General features: G+C 55.0%; 1 protein-coding gene across 1 annotated transcript in view; it reads left to right on the top strand.

Annotated features, from left to right (window-relative positions):
• SCN2B (sodium voltage-gated channel beta subunit 2) overlaps positions 1–4,163 on the top strand; it is a 20,866-nt gene extending 16,703 nt beyond the window's left edge. The window contains exon 4 of the mRNA XM_040258094.1: positions 303–4,163. Within this exon, the coding sequence (XP_040114028.1) occupies positions 303–502 (200 nt within the window). The 3' untranslated portion in view covers positions 503–4,163. The remainder of the gene's footprint in view (positions 1–302) is intronic.
• Positions 4,164–13,506: the final 9,343 nt, after the last annotated feature.

Here is a 13,506-nt window from a genome sequence, read left to right as displayed (position 1 = left end):
CATGACTGAGCGACTTTACTTTCACTTTTCACTGTCATGCATTGGAGAAGGAAATGGCAACCCACTCCAGTGTTCTTGCCTGGAGAATCCCAGGGACGGGGGAGCCTGGTGGGCTGCCGTCTCTGGGGTCGCACAGAGTCGGACACGACTGAAGCGACTTAGCAGCAGCAGCAGCAGCAGCTTTCCCGCAGGAGAGTGAAGGCAGGACCACCCTGCGCGCGCTGCAGGGAGCAGGGGCCAGCGGGCGGGGCTCCCTTTTCTAGCCCTAGCGCTCAGCGGGTCAGTCTCCTCTCCTTCTCCAGAGCCCCCCGAGCGGGATTCCACGGTGGCCGTGATCGTGGGCGCCTCCGTCGGAGGCTTTCTGGCTGTGGTCATCTTGGTGCTGATGGTGGTGAAGTGCGTGAGGAGGAAAAAAGAGCAGAAACTGAGCACGGATGACCTGAAGACTGAGGAGGAGGGCAAGACCGACGGAGAGGGCAACCCCGACGACGGCGCCAAGTAACGGCGGCGGCCCTGCGGCCCCGCCCCCGTGCGCTGCCCCTCCCGCCCCGCCCCGCCCCGCCCCGCCCCGCCTGCCCTCTCTCTGTGTGCTTCTCTCGAGCCGGGACCCCAGGGCCCGCCCGGGGCCTCCTCCTGAGCCCCTCCCTTCCTGTCCCCTGCACCAAGAGTGACCCACCTCTCTTTGATTTGAGGAACCTGCTGGGGTCTGGGATGTGTGGGCCCTGGGTGGGGGCGGGGGCGGGGAGGGAGAAGCGGGGTGAAAACTGCCAGCCCCTGAGAGGAGGCAGGAGGCCAGCGGGAGGGGCGCAGAGAGAGGAGGGGGCCAGCTGTCCAGCCTGCCCAGGGCGTGGGCTGATCTGGTGGTGCCTCCAGAGGGGTCCTGAAGGTGGGACAGGGCTCTGGGACTGCCCCTCCGAGTCGGGAGGGCGCATGGCCCGGCTCCCAGCCCGGGGCGGCGTTGTCATGGGGGTGCTGACGGCTTCCTATAACTTGGGGGCTTGTTGAAGGGGACACCTGTGCGTTTCCTGGGTGTGGAAGGAAAGGGAGCCGGGGTTGGAGGCAGCCAGAGACAAGCCTTGACCCCGGGATCTCTACTCCTCGCCCTTCCCCACCTCGTCTGCTTCCACAGATGCCCTTGGGTCTCCACTGGCTGCCAAGCCTTTGGGACTTCTGGCAAGAAAAGTACCAAAGGGCTGCTGAGCGAGGCCATGGGGCAGGGGTGGGGTCTGTCTGGCTGGTGGTCTGTTTTCACCACAGTTACCCACTAACAGGAGATGAACTTCAAAGTTAGAGGAGAGAGAGACAAGGGGCTGGGGGCTCTGCTGTAGAATGAAGTTCACAGTCAACTGCCTTCTCGCCCAGGGTGGCGGCTCTCCCTGGGCCAGGAGCTGCCTCAGGTGGGGAGATGAGGAGGGAGGGGGAGGGAGCCACGTTGGAGGAGCTGGTGCGCAGAGTGGAGGGCTTCACTGGGACTTCTGCTCAAACTTTCCCGCGCTCAGCAGGGTTTCATCCGGCTTTTGGCCCGGAGGGAAGCCTCTGAGACCCTGTGGCCATGTCACATCTGGATCCATGTTACACCCTCCCCCGCCTGGATGACTCTCTCTGTAGAGAGCAGAGTAGCATTTGTGGGGAGCCAACTTTCACTGCCATTTTACTCACACAGAGAGGGAATTTCTTAAACCTCAGGAGAGGGAGAGAGACAGAGAGAAACTGCCTTGGAAGGCCCTTGGAGATCAACTAGCCTAGTCACCCATACTACAGACCTGGAGACTGGGGGTCACATTCACAGAAACCAAGGGGCCTGCTTCTCCTTGGGTTTTTTCTTTTCCAGTTTGAATCAACAGAGCTACAGTTTGTGGAAGAGATGTGGAGAGGGAGTCAGGCTCTTCCAGCCCCACTCACCTCTTGGGAGCCCAGCCCGCGGGCTGTGACTAAGGCTGGGATGGGGTAATGGCAGTGGGAGGGCAGAGCTGCCGGAATGCCTCACCCTGCCCCAAGCAGACCCTCTACAAAGCTTCCCAATCTTTCTCGGAGCTGCCCAGGCTGAGGGAGTCAGTGCCCAGAATCCGAGAACGGGAGTCTGGGGAAATGGGGTGGAGACAGGACTCCAACAGCCTCTGGGACCATTCTCTGCCTCTGCCCAGCAAAGGGGAGAGAGCAATAGCGTATGGACAATTCACTTTAATTCACTTCAACTCACCATCCATTTATTGAGCATCTCCTATGTGCCAGGCACTGGGCCAGGTGCTGGGGATGTACACAAAGCCATAACAGAGCTGGGAACTGCTAGGTCAGCACTATGGGGAACCAAGATGATTTTTTTTTTTTTTTTTTTTTGGTGCATCTAATTCCACCTCTGCAGCTACTGCTTGCAGGGCTGGGGTAGGAGAAGAAGGAAGAGATTCCAGAATCTGGGCCATGGGAAGGGAAGAAAGGAAGGAAAAAGGGAAGATAGAATAGGGAAGAGGGTGAGAGGCCAGGCAGAGTACGCACAGAGTTGGGGATGGGCTACAGCCTGAGAGCTCCTGAGTGGGATGAGTCTGGCTCATCTGGAAATTCTAAATCATCAGTACCTAACTGCCAATCAACACACTGCCAATGGGGGGTGGGCTAAGCCCCCAGGACACCTGAGGTGGGTGGACATTGCCCATCCTTGAAGCCAACCAGCTGAGACGGGAGAGGTGGGTGGTGGGCACCTTGATCTCCAACCAAGATCAAGGGTGGTTGTAACAACACATCTGCCCCTTGCAGATTTCGCTTTTTTGGCAACTTCTTAAGTGCTCTCCTCTGCCAGGATGAAGAAGGATTGTGCAGATGCTGGGAACTCTTCTTTTTCATAACATTTAGGGGAATTATTTGCAAGATTCCCTAAATTTATTCTAGGAAATTCTACTCTCTATAAAGGAAGCCCGAGACTTTCGGGTTCCTTCCTTTCTCTGCCCTGACTTGGAGGGTTCTAGGGAGAGCAATGCCTCTCCAAGGGGCCTCAGACACCCGAGCCAATGGGGAGGGACCAGAAACCACCTTTGTCCCGGGTGCCCATCTTCATATACTCTTTCTTCCTAAGCCTCTTAAGAGTCTCTTCCAGAGGCCTCATGGAGCTACCTCCCCCAAGGCGATGAGGTTGGGAACAAAATGGGGCTCCTGCGAGCAGAGGTGGGAGACCGGTGAGATGTCCCCTCGGCACCCTGCTTTCTAGTGTGGACCTCCTCCCGCACCGTGGGGCTCAAGCCCTGCTTCCGGCTGCACATTCCTCTCACTGCACTCTGCTGGTTTTCTCAGCTGCTCCTGCCTCTCTTGCTCTCTTGGAACCCCCTCTCTGTCTCTTTCTCCTAATTAAGTGTCCCTGTAAAGAGAGGTGGGCTGGCCAACCCATGGAATTTAGCTTATGAAGAACAAAGCACACTTTTTCAGGACTGAAATGCCTTGAGGTGCCTTGGAACTGGCTTTGGAAATAGCTATCTGTCCCCTGGCTCTGGGCTAATCACAGTTTACTCTCGATTTATAAAAAGGAGAAGCTGGATCTGTATTTCTCCTTGTGACTCTCCTTGGTGAGGCCGGGCTGGTAAGTATTTGCAAGGTCAGGTTAAGCAGATGGACAAATGAAAATGCTGGCTAGGTCCAAAAAAGATAGTCCCAGGCCATAGGAATGGCTTAATGCAATTGGAACGGGTGATGAATCAAGAGATTTTTCTTCCTATCTGCGTCTTAAGGATAGACAGCCTGTGTCTTTTGCTGTGCCTCTTGCTGACGTTGTTCTTTATTGAAGCTTGCCGATGCGTTTGTACGTAGTCTATATATAGGTAGAGATATATTATATATACAAATATAGGACATCTCACTACATCCACCCCAAAAGTTACACTGGGTTGGGGGGGGGGAACAATCATTTCTCAATATTTTGAGTTGATTCATCAAAGGCAAATTATGGAATGTTCTCATGGCTGTTTGTGCACTTGGAGGGGAAAACACAGCTCCTCATGCATTTTCTAGGACTGATGTGCTATGTTGTGATGGAAGAGGTGGTGGGGAGAGAAACTCAGGTGGTCCTCTGTGACCCAACCGCTGTGAGGCTCTGCTTTTGGGAGCAGACTGAGTTTCTTCCGCAGCGTGTCTCCTTGCTTGGATGTATTGGCTGCAATAAACTGACGGTCTCCCCTGAACCTCCCTTGACTGTGACTTTTTTCAGGGGGTGGGGCAAGTTGAAGCAGTGCCAGGACTGTCACAGGGGCCCCGTCACTCCTTTCCTGGTGATGTCACTGACACTGCCAGGTGCCCATCAAGGATGAGGTCGTCCCGTTCCCCTCTTGTTGTCAGATGTCTCCTTTTCGCCTCGTGGCCTTCCCAGAATCCTGGGCGACTCCATCCACCTGGAAAGCACCCTGGGGACAGGGTGGCTAAACACCCACTTCTTGGAGGGCTCTTGGTTATTTCTGGATGACAACACTGCAAGCCCCCAAGGCTGGCTGTCATGCTGGTGCTGTCTGCTCTTTCCGAGGGTGGATGGGCCATCCTTCCTGCTCCCTGTTGCTAAGCTGCATCTGACTAGGCAGACATCTCTTTCATCCGCTTCAGGCTCAAGGAAAATAGACAATAGCTGGTGCAGAGTCTGCCCTCATGCAACTTCACGGATGAGGGTGGCTGCAGGGAGGAATCAGGTTGCTCGGGTCCCACCTGCGAACCGCTGTATCCTAGTGATGTGTTGATGAGTCAGCCCTCAATTTAGGACGAAAAGCAACCACCTGGCCCCGGGGTTCTGGTTCTCCTAGGCACATGCAGTCTTTTTCTCTCTTGCCTCCTGTTCTTCTGTTTCTCTTTGCATTTTTCTCTCTCTTACGTACAGACACACACAGGTACACACACACCCTTGCCTAGGAAGCTCACCCAATAAGAAAATCCTCAACTTTCTGAATGTCAAGGGAATGCTGAAGTGGTTGGTTCCTGTTTTTTACCTTGGTTTCTTTCTCATTTCTGCCTGCTCCGCGGTAATCCAGAGACCTTCACCAGCGGTAAGTGGTCAGATGCATCTTAGAATATTCCGGGACAAGCCTAACACTCATAGTCCTAATGCTGGCAGCTGCTCCCCAAGAAAGAAGCCAGATAGAAGGTGGCAGGCTTAAGCAAAGGTGGCTGGCATTTGACAGAACTGAAGCTAGCTTAGTTTAAAAGGATGTCTGTCCTCGGAGTCCCTGAGTCCTTCCAAGGACCTGATGTTAGACAGGATGCTTCTTTACCTAACAGGGAAACTGATGCAGGCGACGTAGACTCAGGAGTAGAAGGTGCTAGGATTCTGGCTGGTTCCTTCTGGGTGGACACAGCATCTAACTCAGCCCAGGGCTTTTCCACCAGAGCCTTGGAGGACACCTCGGAGCTGGGCCTGGCTCATGGGAGACTTCCCTTGTGGCTCAGCAGTAGAGAACCCGCCCACCAATGCAGGAGACCAATGTGTTTGATCCCTGGGTTGGGAAGATCCCCTGGAGGGGGAAATGGCAACCCACTCCAGTATTCTTGCCTGGAAAATCCCATGGACAGAGGAGCCTGGTGGGCTACAGTCCATGAGGTCACAAGGAGTTGGACACGACTTAGAGACTAAACAACAACAACTGGCTTCTGGGAGGGCTGGGTTTGGCTCAGGTGTCTCCCCTAAATTGATGTTTTGGGGCCCAGCCTGCTTGGGGCCTAGGGGGAGGTTTGTTTCTGATTGCTGAAGGCACTGCCGTGTCAAGGAAAGGCTAGCTCCCACCCCAGTGTTCAGGATTGCTCACTAGCCTCCCGTGGCCCCCAGCCGAGGTGCCTGTACAACAGCCTCCCCATCCCCACTGCTCCTTGGCTTCCCACTGGAGCCCCCGTGGGGCTCAGGCCATTGGCCTGCCCACAGGCAGCTGCCATGGAACAGGAGTCTGTGTGCTGGGCCTGAGTCTCTAGGACAGGTTTTAGAGCCCAGAAGAATGGCGGAGGTGGGGAGGGAGTAGATCTTTACTTCAGACGAGTCCTAGGGACTACTTGACCGAGTCTCCCGATTATCCTGAAGGGGAAACTGAGGACCAGATTGGGGAAGTGACTTGCTTAAGGCCACTTGATGAGTCCAGGACAATCCAGGATCTCCCAGCAGGCTCCAGGCCGCCTGTTCTTCCCATAGCCCACACCTCATCTGGGCCTAGCGCTCAGCACAGCTCAGCACAGCAGTCCACACCGGCCCGGGCACCTGCCTGCCCCTCCCCAGAGGGCTTGAGTAGCACAAGAAGAGGCCCCAGGCTTCTCGTCAGGGTGCAGTTTTTAAAGCTGAGGTTCAAAGAGGGTAAGTAATTCTCTCAAAGTCACACAGTAGGCTATTGACAGAGCTTGAATTTAGTTGCCTTTCTGAGTCCTCTTCTACACCCCAGTAGAGTGACTTTCTTCAGGCTCGTTTGTGTCCAGTCCCTCTTAGACCTCTTGTCTTCCTTCCATCTTGCAGGGGTGGGGGTGGTATCTAGAAACCTTTAGGTGAGAGGAGGCTGGAGCAGGGCCTGGTGGAATGTGGGCTGGGCAGCTGGATGGAGGGGCATGGGCCCCTACTAACTCTCCTGCCCTCTTCCTCCTTTAGTATTTCGGGGCCTCAGAAGGTCCATGCTGGCTGGGCTCTGCAGGCATGCTTCTCAGACGCCCTAGTGTCATTGCCCTGCACAGACTCATCCTGACGCCTGCCATGACGCCTGCTACCTCGTTGATGTGCAAGGCTCCAACCACCTTGGAGCCCAGGCTCCAGTCACCCAGTAATTGAGGGTCCCAGAGGGTGATGGGGAGGGAAGCTCATCTTAGACTAGATCCTGGCATCTTGACATGACACATAAACTTGTCCCCAGATAGATTAGTCTAGCCTAGAACCCCTCTCCTCTGCGGGGCCGAGGACGTCTCTGTCTAGGAGAGAGAAAGACTGTGGGATGGAGGTGGTGGGACTGGATGAGTTGAGTGCTCCCACTAGGCTAGTAGTGGGAAGCCTCACAAAGCAGCTTCTTTTCTCTGGCCATCGTGACCTTGAGGGTCCATGAGGTGCTAGGGAAGGGGGGCAAGTGGACAGTGGATGCTCCGCTTGGCAACTCAGGATTCCATGGGAGGGGCTTTCCCTTTTACCTCATTGGCAAATCACCTTTGTCCTGACCGTAGCTGTCTCTGCTTCTCAGCCGTGACAAATTCCCTGTGAACAGGTGGCGTGAGGACTAGGAACTGTTTGCCTCAACAGATTGAGAGCCCCCTGTGGGCAAACGGACAAATGAAGAGGGTGGGTTCTGCTTGGAGGGGAAGTGTATGTCACAGCTGATGGCCAAATAAGTGGTTAGGGCTGTGGCCACAGGGGAGAGGGATTAGCCTTGTCCTGTTCTGCCCCAGGATGAAACATTAGAGCTGGCGGACAGGCGGGTATAGATCCAGCGTAAGTCAGAGCTGTGCAGAGGGTTGAGTTTCTCTGAGGTAATGAGATCGCGATCCCGGAAGGTCCTCAAGCCTAGCTTGGGGGTGTTGTCCAGAAGATGCATATATTAGGGCATACTTTTAGACGCTGTCTAAACTTACTGGCAATGTCCCTCTGCCGCTGTCATCTTAGGATTCAAATGACAGATGTGGGATTAACTCTTGCTTGGCTGAAGATGAACAGGACACACGCAAGGGCAAACTCCCGTCTGACTGCCGTGTTCCTGTCATGCTCCACCCCAGGCTGCCTCTGCATCCTTCTACCTGCCTGCCCTGGTCATCTTTACTTGACTTAGCAATGGTGGGGAGAGGACAGGTGGCAAAACCCTATTCCCAGTGGGAAACTTGGAGTTAAGAACCGTCAGGAGCTGCCTTCCACAGATCACGCCAAGCCTAACTTGAATGCTTGGTCCTCCAGCAGGGGCAGAGTATCCCCTGTCCTTCAAGCAAAACTGCAGAAAATGGTGACAATCCTTTCCACCTCCTCCCTTCACTCTCCCAACTTTGCTATAGTCTTCAGCCTCCCCGTCCTTGTCTCATAGCATGCTCAAATGCATACCGTGTGGGCTCTCACAGGAGCTGAAGCTGTTGGGAAGGGCTGTGGGCACGGGCGGGTTCATGCATGCATGCTCAGTCACTTCAATGAGTCTAGCTCTTTGCGACTCTATGGACTGTAGCCCACTAGGCTCCTCTGTCCAGGGGATTCTCCAGGCAGGAACACTGGAGTGGGTTGCTGTGCCCTCTTCCAAGGGATCTTCCCAACCCAGGGATCGAACCCACGCATCTCCTGCATTACAGGCAGATTCTTTACCAGTGAGACATTGAGAAGCCCAGGTGGGTTCATATCCAGGCTCAGAGGGGCTTGGAGGGTGCGGTCGGGTTGGTTGGGGGGGGTGGTGAGTGACAGTTGGCTAGGCTAATAAGGATGATCACTTTTACTGAGTAGCTACTCTGTGCCTTGCCCTGAACTCAGTATTCTGTGTGCATCAGCTGGCTTAATCCTCAGGACAACTCCCCCAATATGCATTCTTTTCTCACTTTGACAGATAAAGAGACCAAGGTTCTGTTAAACTAAGTATGTGTACACTCAAGGTGACACAGCTAGAAAATACTAGCAAAGAATACACACCCAGGGTGGAGCGAAGCCAAAGCCATCACATCAGACTGTGAGAAAGGGCAGTGGTCCAGCCTCTTGCAGCCCAGAGACCTGGGAGTGGGTGGGGGAAGGGTGACTCGGAGCCAGTCTCAAAATGACCGTGGACAACAAGAGGTGGGCAAAAATGTTTGGAGGCAGAGGCAAAGCCTTCCCACTGGGATGTCTGGGGCATCCCAAACACCCTGCCTGGCCTGGCCTTTGACCCCACAGCTCTGTGCAAACAGCTCTGGCCTCTGCCGGCCACCCTCTCCTCTCCTGGTTTCTGAAAACCTATAAAAACTCTTCTTCACCTGCTGACCAGTTGCCTCTATCACTACCCCTCCTCCTCGGCCTGTGTCTCACTCCAACTTCCCCAGGCAACCCTTCACTCCAGGCAGACTCTCTCCGTGCTGCTTCCCTTCCTCTCGGCCAAATCCTGACCTTCCGCCCCTGTCATAGCTCCGCTCCTACTCCATGCCCTCCCTTTCCCCTCACTTTACAAGATCCACTGCTCCTGCACTAAAATGTTCATAGCGGACGGGACCAGAACATCCAGGGAGCCTTGCCTGGTGCTCTGTTCCATTTTATGCTTCCGGTTTGGTCAGTCTGTCCCAGTGCCCAGCTCAGTGGCAGGACCAGGTCTAGGGTTCTGGGAGGATATCTGGCCATTCAGCTGACAAAGCAGTCCCCCTGCGATCAATGACCACCTTCCCGATGCCTCCGACCCCCAGCCCTCCTGAGTCCCCATCCTCCCTTGATGGGAAGGCAGTGAGGAGGCATGGTAACCCATGAAACAGAGAGGTAAACACATCTCTGGGCTGCTGGGCAGGGTGGCAGCGATCCTGCTGTGGGGCTTCACACCCCACCCCAAAGTGGCCCAGAATAAAGGGATGCCCAGGACTCACCCCATCTCTGAGTTGCAGTGAGGGAAGCAGAGCCTGGTCCTGGAAGAGGGCACACACCCCTCTCCAGCTTAGGATGGTCCGGTGAGCATCTCTCTGGTCAGGATATTTCAGCTTCCTCCTCTCTCTGCCCTCCTCCTCCCAATGAGCTCATCTGTCTGGGGCTCCCCACCCCCCCTTTGCCAGAGAGGATGTTTGGAAAGAACCTGGCAGAAAACAGAAAAAGAGGAAGGGAGGGATGGAGGAGGTGGCTGCCTACCTGCCTGCACCCAGAGCCCTTAGGAAGTGGAGATGCGTGAGGAGGGTTCAGGAAGGGTTTATCTCCACCCCAACTAAGATGCCCAGTGGGCTGCGGAGCAGCAGGCAAGGTGGCCAGTACTGGTTCCTTAGGCACACGGTGTCGGGTTAACCCCCTCAGCACCTGACAAACTTCAGCGGATGCTGGGACTGTGGCTGGGGCAAGCCGGCAGTGAGCTGGGGGTGGGGGCAGAATAGTGAGTAAGGATGGGCGGCGAATAGACCGAGGTACACTAGAAAGAGGTTCCCAAACGTCTGTCCAGGTCACATCCACACAACCCCAATCCCAGAGGCAGAAGGATTTGGGGGCGTTCAGCTTGGAGTTCATGCAGAGCTTCCTGGCTTCTGCAGTCCCGCGGTCCTGAGGTTGGGGCTCGGTTTATAACCGGGGATTATAAGCTATGGGGTGTTGATGCAAGTGGTCCATGGTTGGTGGGAGAGGCTGTGAGGTGGGGGCTTGGGGGGCGGGGCTCCCTGCAGAGCTCCTCATCTTCTGCCTCTAAAAGCCGAGTCAGCAGGGTTGCCCTCCAGCCCCGTTACCTGCAATGCCCGGACAGGAGCCGCGAGGGCTTGTGGGGGAGCGGGGGAGGCGGGCGGCAGGCAAGGGCGAGAGGGGAGCCGTGGGGGGGGGGAGGGGGGTGGTGGTGGGGGGGCCGCTCCCTGCCAGGCTCTCTTTACTTAGAAGGAACTCCTCTTAAAATAGCTCTGGAGACCTCACCAGATCTCTCCCTTCCTCCCCTGCCGGGGTCTTGGCTCGCTTTCTGAGAACAGACAGGGGATGGAATCTTCCATCACCCCCCCCCCAACACCCCCACCCCACCCCCCGCTGTGGAAGGTGGGACAGCGCCCAGGGGTGCGTGCCTTCCCGGGTAAGAGCATCTCCCGGAAGGCTTCGAGCCAGAGCTCTGCCCCCATTCCTGCCCGGGCCACGTCCCCACCATACTCTGACACTCTGACCCTCATCTCGTGCTTGCGCCCCTTCCTAGCTCCCATCTTGCTCCCGGGAGGGCTGGGGGTGGAGGCCGAGGGCAGGAACCGAGAGGCCGCCTGTCTCAGAGAGAACTGTTGGACTAACTGCCTCAAAGAACCGCTTGAACCTTTCCCCGTCCCACACCCCGCCCCTAGAAAAAAAATCCTTTCCCCTTAAATCTAGGCCCTATCTCCTCCCACCCGATAACAGCTCCCTGACAGCTCCTTGGCCCAGGGCCCAATCCCTCTATATCTCTCTGAAAGCTTGCTCTTCAGGGTATTTCTGAGCCGCCGCCCAAGACCTGAGTGTGCTGGAGCCCACCCTCAGGAATCCACCCTGCTGGGTGCAGCTGGGGGCTGTGTCCCAACTGCCATCCCGCCCTCTAGGGACTTCCAACAGGAGGAGGAGGAGGAGGAGGAAAGAGCCAAGGTATCTGCCCATCCCCCTCCCAGACCCCAGACTGGGGCTCTTGGGTTGGATGAAGGAGGTTTATGTCAGGGAGGGCTCAGCAAAGAAGTAGTTTCCTAAAGGTCGGACAGAGGAATTCTGACCTTTGCTTGCCTTCTCCCCTGGCATCCCTGGATGGATCAATCGATGGACTAGGGTTTTGAGAATTTTTGAGGAAAGTGCTCTCTAAATGTAAAATTCCTCTAGCCGCTAATGCATCTCTCAAACACTTTTTCTGCCCAGTTGTGGCGCCCTCCTGATGTTCTTTAGAGGAGAGCTGGGGGTGTGGAGGGAGGGAATCAAATAATGGGGTAGATTCTAATTCTGACTTGACGAATCACTTTCTCTGTGACCTTGGCCCACACATCTTACCTCTCTGTGCCTGTTTTTTCATTTGGGAGGCGTATGGATTTTGTAAGGACCCTTCTGGCTCTAAGAATTGGTGAGCAGAGATGCAGCTGAGAAGGTGGAGGGCATGGAGGAAACTGGCACATTTTCGGGTCACCAGGATCTAGGGAGCTCTGTCCCCTCCCATCCCCCTTCTCTGGGCAGGGGTCACGTTCCTTCCCTTTGGCTCACCTCCTAACTCACCTCAGGCTCTGGCTCCTGAGAAACATGACCCCTGCTGTAAAAATAAATTGAGCAGCGAGGAGGCCTGGCCCTGTGGATCTAGTGTCTGGGACCTCCTGGCAAAGGAGGGGGTGAATGTGCAAACTTGGAGACAGAAAGAGGCTTAGGCTTTTTAGGGCCCCAGACCTCTTTGAGAATAATAAGAGCTAAAATGTACTGGGAGCTGACCCTGTGCCTAGAACTCTGTTAGCACTTTTACATGTGATAATATCATCCAGGGCTTCCCTGGTGGCTCAGTGGTAAAGAATCTACCTGCCAAGCAGAAGATGCAGATTCAATCCCTGGGTCAGGAAGATCCCCTAGAGGAGGAAATGGCAACCCACTCCAGTATTCTTGCCTGGGAAACCCTGGACAGAGGAGCCTGGTGGGCTATAGTCCATGGGGTTGCAGAAGAGTCAGACACAACTTAGAGACTAAAGAACAAACAACAACATCTCATCCAGTCTCCATAGGTCTACATCTGATGTCTGTGATGCTTGGGGTGAGCACACAAATGGACATTACATATATGTCTAAATATAAGTTATGAATCAAGATAACAAAGTGTGAAAACTTACCTATTACCTTCTGTCTTTGATGGATTTTTCTTAGTCTTTTTTAAGGCCAGGCCCCAAAGCCATTCCCTGGCCCACTCTTCCCTGGTCCTTGGAGGACAGGGTCTCTGATGCATGCCTGGATGTCAGGTTCTACCTGCATGTCAAGTTCCATCCACTCCCCACCCTCCGCAAACAGCTGTCCTTTGCCCAGGGCTGTGGGTGCACATTCTGCATGGGCAGCTCCTGAGAGGATAGGCCTAGGGAAGAGGCTTGCGCAGAAGTGGGTCATTTGAACAGAGAATTCCATGGTCCCAGATGTCTGGAGCATGGTCTAGAAGATGAGGTGTATGGATTACCCTTCCCTGCTGTCCCAGGAACCACTTTTCCAGTGAGGAGGAGGGGGTGTGATCAAAGGAGGGCCAGAGTGAGACCCTCCAAACTCAGCAGCCCAGGGCTGAGGCCCCTGTTGCCCCGGTCTAAGGGTGGCATTGCCCTTAACAATTTCACGAGGTAAATATCATCACTTTCATGATATTTCAAATGAGGTTTCTGCAGAAGATTGCATAACTTGCTCAAGGTCATCCAACAATAAACGCTGGAGCTGGGACTTAATTCCCCAGCGTCTAACTCCAGAGCCACTGTACCACTATCACAGCTATACTGAATCTTTCGCCCAGGAAAAAAAAAAAGAAAAAAGAAAAAAACACATAGACATCCAGCATTTCCCATACAACCTCAAAGGGTCCATGATCTCTGAATCCCACCAAGGACCCTCAAGTCAAGAAGGTGGGTGGTGGGGGGCTGTAGCAGGGGTCAGGCCATGAAGTGGAAGCAGGTTTCCAAGTGCAGAACCAATGTCCAGACAGGCGAAGGATGGAGGGTCAGGAAGGCAGACAGGACCTGCGGTGGAGGGAGGGGGCCGGAATGGTTGGGTAGGGGGCCTGAGGAGGAGAGCAGACATGAGTTACTAAACCACTGGGAACAGCACTGCGCCTGGGGGCATGCGTGGGAGGGGGTGCGTTCAGTTGCCTCAGGCCTCTTTGCGACCCCATGGACTGTAGCCCACCAGGCTCCTCTGTCTGTGGAATTCTCCAGGCAAGAATACTGGAGAGGGTTGCCATTTCCTACTCCAGGGGCTCTTCC

The sequence above is a fragment of the Oryx dammah genome, unplaced genomic scaffold (assembly GCF_014754425.2).
Source record: "Oryx dammah isolate SB20612 unplaced genomic scaffold, SCBI_Odam_1.1 HiC_scaffold_17, whole genome shotgun sequence".
NCBI lineage: Eukaryota > Metazoa > Chordata > Mammalia > Artiodactyla > Bovidae > Oryx > Oryx dammah.
The sequence above is the reverse complement of the archived record's forward strand: the minus strand, read 5'-3'. Positions and strand labels throughout refer to the sequence as shown.